Source organism: Oncorhynchus mykiss, chromosome 8 (genome assembly GCF_013265735.2).
Source record: "Oncorhynchus mykiss isolate Arlee chromosome 8, USDA_OmykA_1.1, whole genome shotgun sequence".
NCBI classification, from domain to species: Eukaryota; Metazoa; Chordata; class Actinopteri; order Salmoniformes; family Salmonidae; genus Oncorhynchus; species Oncorhynchus mykiss.
The window spans coordinates 63,769,339-63,777,632 of NC_048572.1; the positions used below are offsets into that span (position 1 = coordinate 63,769,339).

The 8,294-nt window shown below is 41.9% G+C and overlaps 1 protein-coding gene across 1 annotated transcript; it reads right to left on the reverse strand.

Moving 5' to 3' along the window:
- Positions 1–2,344: 2,344 nt before the first annotated feature.
- LOC110530962 (von Willebrand factor C domain-containing protein 2-like) lies at positions 2,345–8,271 on the reverse strand. The gene is made up of 3 exons (XM_021614248.2): positions 8,182–8,271; positions 5,049–5,184; positions 2,345–2,475 (listed from the first exon to the last, which is right to left on the reverse strand). Exons 1-3 carry the CDS (start codon positions 8,269–8,271, stop codon positions 2,345–2,347), a joined length of 357 nt encoding a protein of 118 aa, XP_021469923.2.
- Between the last annotated feature and the right edge of the window lie 23 nt (positions 8,272–8,294).

Consider the following 8,294-nt stretch of genomic DNA (forward strand, 5'->3'; position numbering starts at 1 on the left):
TAGTCTATCCATGTAGTCTATCCATATAGTCTATACATGTAGTCTATCCATATAGTCTATACATGTAGTCTATCCATATAGTCTATTCATGTAGTCTATCCATATAGTCTATCCATGTAGTCTATCCATGTAGTCTATACATGTAGTCTATCCATATAGTCTATACATGTAGTCTATCCATATAGTCTATACATGTAGTCTATCCATATAGTCTATTCATGTAGTCTATCCATATAGTCTATCCATGTAGTCTATCCATGTAGTCTATACATGTAGTCTATCCATATAATCTATTAATGTACTCTATCCATATAGTCTATCCATGTAGTCTATCCATGTTGTCGATCCATGTAGTCTATCCATGTTCTCTATCCATATAGTCTATCCATGTAGTCTATCCATGTAGTCTATACATGTAGTCTATCCATATAGTCTATACATGTAGTCTATCCATGTAGTCTATCCATGTAGTCTGTCCATGTAGTCTATTCATGTAGTCTATCCATGTAGTCTATCCATGTAGTCTATTCATGCCAGCATGGACCAATATGCTGCACACAAACATACAGAAGAAGAACAATTTCTCTCCTTTATTGGTTTCCATGCAATGGTTCCTTCAAAATGGATGTGAAGGAAGCAAGTGAACAGCGTATAGTTTTCATGTTTATACCAATTTGTTTGTATTTGTATTTACACTGAACACAAATATTAACCCAACATGTAAAGTGTTGGTCCCATGTTTCATAAGCTGAAAGAAAAGACCCCAGAAATGTCCCATATGCACAAAATTATTCTTTATCTCATATTTTGTGCACACATTTGCTAACATCCCTGTTAGTGAGCATTTCTCATTTCCCAAGATAATCCATCCACCTAACAGGTGTGGCATATTAAGAAGCTGATTAAACAGCATGATCATTACACAGGTGAACATTGTGCTGGGGACAATAAAAGGCCAATCTAAAATGCGCAGTTTTGTCACACAACACAATACCATAGATGTCTCAAGTTTTGAGGGAGAGTGCAATTGGCATGCTGACTGCAGGAATGTCCACCAGAGCTGTTGCCAGATAATTTAATGTTAATTTTTCTACCATAAGCCGCCTCCAACGTCGTTTTAGAGAATTTGGCATTATGTCCAACCGGCCTCACAACCGCAGAGCACGTGTATGGCATTGTGTGGGTGAGCAGGTTTGCTGACGTCAACGTGAACAGAGTGCCCCATGGTGGCGGTGGGGTTGTGGTATGGAAGGGCATAAGCTATGAACAAAGAACTCAATTGCATTTTATCAATGGAAATCTGAATGCACAGAGATACCGTGACAAGATCCTGAGGCCCATTGTCGTGCCATTCATCCGCTGCCATCACCTCATGTTTCAGCATGATAATGCACGGCCCCATGTCACAAGGATCTGTACACAATTCCTGGAAGCTGAAAATGTCCCAGTTTTTCCATGGCCTGCATACTCACCAGACATGCCACCCATTGAGCACTTCGCACAGCCATTGAAGAGGAGTGGGACAACATTCCACAGGCCACAATCAACAGCCTGATCAACTCTTTGCGAAGTCGCACTGCATGAGGCAAATGGTGGTCACACCAGATGCTGACTGGTTTTCTGATCCACACCCCTACCCTTTTTAACATCTCAAAATGTAGGGTAGTCTCTATAATCTATATTACATCGAAACAGTCTAACTAGCGTAGAAATATGCATTTACTACTTCACTGGCTTAATCCTTGTTTACAGTATACATACAGTTTAAGGAGGCAGATGGGTCAAACTGCCCTCTCCTTCAACTACATTAGGAAATGTTTTCGGCAAGGAATGTTCAAAAGATAGTTCACTCCCAAATCTAAGTTAATCAGATGTGTTTTCAGATCTTAAAAGTGGTCTAATATCAAGATGAGAATCATGAGATGGTCCCAAACCATCTGTTGTGTAGATCCAGCTATCTGCCTCTATCTCCCAAAAAATAGATAGTGCCATTGTTTCCCATTCATTTGGGATGGAGGCTTATAGTTGGAGCTTATAACATAATATATATAATATTTAGCAGGCGCTTTTATCCAAAGCGACTTACAATAATGCATGCATACGTTTTACGTATCGACAGAAGATTGTGTGGGACGTTAACTCATCTTGACATTAGACCACTTTATAAGCCTGAACAAACTTTGATTTGAGAGTGAACTGCCACTTCACAAGTTCATTCATTGATAGTAATTTGGAATAGGTTTAGGTTTAGACAAGAGAAGGCAAATAGATCCACATTGGTACAACATGCTACAGTTAGTGTCTCTTCCTCTTCAAATCCTGCTGATAACCACCTAAGTAACCTTCAGCGGTTGCCCTTCCAGCAGCCAGCGTCACCTGAGTCGTGACAGTGACACTTTGTGCAGGAGTCCACCCATACAGGATCCCCCCCTGGGATCACCTGGCTGCGGGTCAAATCCACATAGCAGGAGGGCCCTGGGGAAACACACAATAATTTCTCTTAACTTGCCATTTGGTTGTGATATTTTGCATTGCACTTCTCTTTCCATGAGGATATACAGTGCCTTGCGAAAGTATTCGGCCCCCTTGAACTTTGCGACCTTTTGCCACATTTCAGGCTTCAAACAAAGATATAAAACTGTATTTTTTTGTGAAGAATCAACAACAAGTGGGACACAATCATGAAGTGGAACGACATTTATTAGATATTTCAAACTTTTTTAACAAATCAAAAACTGAAAAATTGGGCGTGCAAAATTATTCAGCTCCCTTAAGTTAATTCTTTGTAGCGCCACCTTTTGCTGCGATTACAGCTGTAAGTCACTTGGGGTATGTCTCTATCAGTTTTGCACATCGAGAGACTGAAATTTTTTCCCATTCCTCCTTGCAAAACAGCTCGAGCTCAGTGAGGTTGGATGGAGAGCATTTGTGAACAGCAGTTTTCAGTTCTTTCCACAGATTCTCGATTGGATTCAGGTCTGGACTTTGACTTGGCCATTCTAACACCTGGATATGTTTATTTTTTAACCATTCCATTGTAGATTTTGCTTTATGTTTTGGATCATTGTCTTGTTGGAAGACAAATCTCCGTCCCAGTCTCAGGTCTTTTGCAGACTCCATCAGGTTTTCTTCCAGAATGGTCCTGTATTTTGCTCCATCCATCTTCCCATCAATTTTAACCATCTTCACTGTCCCTGCTGAAGAAAAGCAGGCCCAAACCATGATGCTGCCACCACCATGTTTGACAGTGGGGATGGTGTGTTCAGGGTGATGAGCTGTGTTGCTTTTACGCCAAACATAACGTTTTGCATTGTTGCCAAAAAGTTCAATTTTGGTTTCATCTGACCAGAGCACATTCTTCCACATGTTTGGTGTGTCTCCCAGGTGGCTTGTGGCAAACTTTAAACGACACTTTTTATGGATATCTTTAAGAAATGGCTTTCTTCTTGCCACTCTTCCATAAAGGCCAGATTTGTGCAATATACGACTGATTGTTGTCCTATGGACAGAGTCTCCCACCTCAGCTTTAAATCTCTGCAGTTCATCCAGAGTGATCATGGGCCTCTTGGCTGCATCTCTGATCAGTCTTCTCCTTGTATGAGTTGAAAGTTTAGAGGGACGGCCAGGTCTTGGTAGATTTGCAGTGGTCTGATACTCCTTCCATTTCAATATTATCGCTTGCACAGTGCTCCTTGGGATGTTTAAAGCTTGGGAAATCTTTTTGTATCCAAATCCGGCTTTAAACTTCTTCACAACAGTATCTCTGACCTGCCTGGTGTGTTCCTTGTTCTTCATGATGCTCTCTGCGCTTTTAACGGACCTCTGAGACTATCACAGTGCAGGTGCATTTATACGGAGACTTGATTACACACAGGTGGATTGTATTTATCATCATTAGTCATTTAGGTCAACATTGGATCATTCAGAGATCTTCACTGAACTTCTGGAGAGAGTTTGCTGCACTGAAAGTAAAGGGGCTGAATAATTTTGCACGCCCAATTTTTCAGTTTTTGATTTGTTAAAAAAGTTTGAAATATCCAATAAATGTCGTTCCACTTCATGATTGTGTCCCACTTGTTGTTGATTCTTCACAAAAAAAATACAGTTTTATATCTTTATGTTTGAAGCCTGAAATGTGGCAAAAGGTCGCAAAGTTCAAGGGGGCCGAATACTTTCGCAAGACACTGTAACTGTCACCTCTACCGTAAAGAGGAGAGGGTATTTTCAGTGGAAGTTGAACTACAGACAATAAGACTTGATTAACTCTGAATTACTGTAATTTAAAAAACGATGTATACTTAATTGTGCAGTCATAGACCACCTAAAATCAAACCATGAATGCATCTTCAATTGGCTATTTTCCAACTCGATAAACTACCTTTTAAATAGCTATTGTGTGTCTCAGGTAGAATAGGAGAGAGTGGATCGGTCATTGGTAACGGTGTGTGAAGAGCATTATTTCATGCTGATATAGTTATTCTTCCCCCACTACTTCTATTTGTTTGGATAAATGATCACATTCATACAGTATATTGCTGCTTGTGGTGCTGACAACAGTAATGTGACAAAACTAACGGCATGCATCAATCACAATAAGAAGTCAATTATGAACAACTGTTTCTGCACAGAGAATAGACAATGTGAGGAATGTGAACATCATCTTCCCTGTATCTAGCCCTCTCTCTTCTCCCTTTGCCCAGAGTAGATTAAAATAGAATGCTTCCTTGTCAATAAAGAATTTGATGACCTGTGATATCGCACAGCCACTTACTGTAAGCGTGTGTGGAGAAAAAGAGGTGCTATTTGAGTGAGTTTTGCTAATTATTATTTAGGAATCATGATTGTAGCTAGCTAATATTGACACTGATGGATATGCTAGCTGCTACTTAGGTGAAACATACTTAGACACGTTCCTTCTTTCCCTATTTCCCTTAATGTTCTATATCATCCACAGGAGATTACCCACTTCTGTCTCTCCGGGACATCTTTCAAAAAATTGTAATCCGTTCACAGGTTCTATGTAATAACCACGAGGTCAGTTCACTCACCCTCTGGGCATTCAGGGCAGCACTTCCCATTGGTGTTGACAGGGTTGACGCAGGGCGGGGGGGGGGGGGCACAGTCTGCCACTAGGCAGCGGGCGATGCCATCACTGTCACAGGTACACTGCTCGCACTCACTTGGCTGCCAATCACACAGAACAGAACACAGGCTGTCAGAGACAGAGGACGGTGTCCCAAATGGCACCCTATTCCTTTTATAGTGCACTACTTTTGACCAGAGGCCATAGGGGAATAGGGTGTAATTTGGGTTGCAACCACAGACATAGTCCTACCAGTGTTCTTTAGACTGCCACTGGCGGATACTGTATCACTGTTAGACATGAGCAGTTGGACAGAAAATACCTCCCAAGATGTTATTTGTCATTTATTGAGACAGGGCACTCGACCAAGTCCATATTCTGGCAAGAACAGCTCAAATAAGCAAAGAGAAATGACAATCCATCATTACTTTAAGACGTGAAGGTCAGTCAGTCTGTAAAATTTCAAGAACTTTTAAAGTTTCTTCAAGTGCAGTAGCAAAAACCATCAAGCGTTATGATGAAACTGGCTCTCATGAGGACTGCCACTGAGAACAGGGTAGGTGAATGGATGATAACCACATTAATGGTTCCCACCGTGAAGCATGGAAGAGGAGGTGTGATGGTGCTTTGCTGGTGACACTGTCTGTGATTCATTTAGAATTCAAGGCACACTTAACCAGCAAGGCTACCACAGCATTTTGCAGCGATACGTCATCCCATCTGGTTTACGCTTAGTGGGACTAAAATTTGTTTTTCAACAGGACAATGACCCAACACACCTCCAGGCTATGTAAGGGCTATTTGACCAAGAAGGAGAGTGGTGGAATGCTGCATCAGATGACCTGGCCTCCACAATCCCCGACCTCAACCCAGTTGAGATGGTTTGGGATGAGTTGGACAGCAGAGTGAAGTAAAAGCAACTAACAAGTGCTCAGCATATGTGGGAACTCCTTCAAGACTTTTGGAAAAGCATTCCAGGTGAAGCTGGTAGAGAGAATGCCAAGAGTGTGCAAAGCTGTCATTAAGGCAAAGGGTGGCTACTTTGAAAAATAAAAAATATATTCTGATTTGTTTAACACTTTTTTGGTTACTACATGATCCCATTTGTGTCATTTCATAGTTTTGATGTCTTCACTATTATTCGACAATGTAGAACATAGTAAAATAAAGAAAAACCCTTGCATGAGTAGGTGTGTTCAAACTTCTGACTGGTACTGTATGTGTAATGTATGTTTTATTGTATTGAGTTCATGTAAACCATTAACAGATGTTTTCCCCTGTCACGGTATTGGATGTTTATCAGCATCTCTGCATGTGGTTCAGATACAGAGGTTGGGTTAAATGAAGTGGAAGAAAATAACACCATGAGGCTCTGGGCTTAATGTCTCTTAGCTCATCTAGTGCTGTGTCAGAGGGCCTCTGATTATCCCCTTAGGGATCTCCCATTAACCATAATAACCTCATCAAGAGGACAATGAGCCAAGAGTAAATCTCACTGGCTTGGCTTTTCTGTTGCCAGAGTCGTTTCATATTTTAATTCATTGACTGAAGGGGTATTGAATTTCTGCTTGGCTTTGTTGGCTCTGCTTTCCTCTTTCCACTGAAGCAAAGGAGTTTATTCTTCAAGCAGGTTGAACTGTGGCTAATGATTCTGCTGATTACAGCAACAGACAACAAAGTGTTGTATGTAATCAATAGCACAGCAACCTAATCACAAACTAGAAACATAGATGCAATTAGAAACAAACAACAAATATGACTGAAGAACACATTCAATATTGTGGATGAGGACTATGAAGGAGATTATCAAAACACAAGAATCTCACTATTAACCGGGTGATTTATGTCTATATCTGTTCTCTCAATTGACATCTGCACTGTCACATTTGAATAGACTGGCTGTAAATGTAGCAAGATTCAGCATTTAACAGCAGCATACTGCCTCCATGTGGCAGTATCTCCACAAGATACAGTCCCTGTCAGTAACAGCTTTTCAGCTACTAACCTAATTGAGCAGGTGTAAAATTAACCAGCTATACTGTATCCAAACAAGATGGCGTAGCAGTCAGATGTCTTTGTCTTGTCGTGTCATGTGTATATATATTTTTATATATTTTTTATTCGCATATATATAAAAAATATTATTCTTGACCTCAATTTCAACATACTCTCCTGCAATCCGCCTCACTTAATGTGGTATGGATCTGCTATTTTCTTTACTTTTGAACTGGAACCCCCAACAGAAGCTAGCCAGCTAACTGGTTACTATCTAATAGTCAGCTAGCGGTCATCAGCTAACCTTTAGCCCGAACAACACTTGCCAGTCTGCACAGCGTGATTCAAACCAGAGCAAATCATACTTATTTTTCTCCATATCTCTGGATTTCTACCGCAAGCTCTGAACCTTTTGTCCTGAATCATTGGAGCTAGCTAGCTGCTATCTGAGTGGTCACTCCTGGCTAACATCTCTGTCCCAAAACAAGAACCAATTAGCCTGGAGCTAGCCTTTGCTAGGCCCATCTCCTGGCTAGCCGAAGAGGTCCACCAGCCACTCTTTGGGCTACAATACCTATTTTGCCAATTGGCCTGGACCCCTTTTACTGCCGACACGGAGCCCGGCCGATTCATCACGACTGGACTACCGACGTAATCTGCCCAAGGGATTTTTTCAACTGGCTCGCGACGTCCCCTGAATGCCCATCTGCTAGCCGCGGCCCGCTTGCTGTCTAGAGCATATCGGACTGTTAGCTGAAGAGGCCCATCGGACAATTCTTTGGCCACTATACCTATTTTGCCAATTGTTCTGGACCCTTTTATCACACGGAGCCCTGCTGATCCACCACGACTGATCTGCCGACAGTAACAGCACGAGAGGGCTACAACAGACTTCTTCCGTCGCTACGTCCCTCATCCTTCTTCTGCTAGCTTGCTAGCCCCGGCCCGCTAGCTGTCTGAATCGCTGTGAGTTTATGTGGCCTACCACTTTGCGGCTGAGCGGATGTTGCTCCTAGATGTTTCCACTTCACAATGGCAGCACTTACAGTTGACCATTCACACTGCGTGCAATGGTCCGAGTCTAAAAAATGGCATTCTCCTACATAGTAGAAGCTGCCGTTTGCATCACAAGTGTTCTCCTGTCCAGACACAGAGAAAGCCAGACCGACCTGGACACAGAACAGTAGAGACATCACGGATCGCAGAATCCCCATCG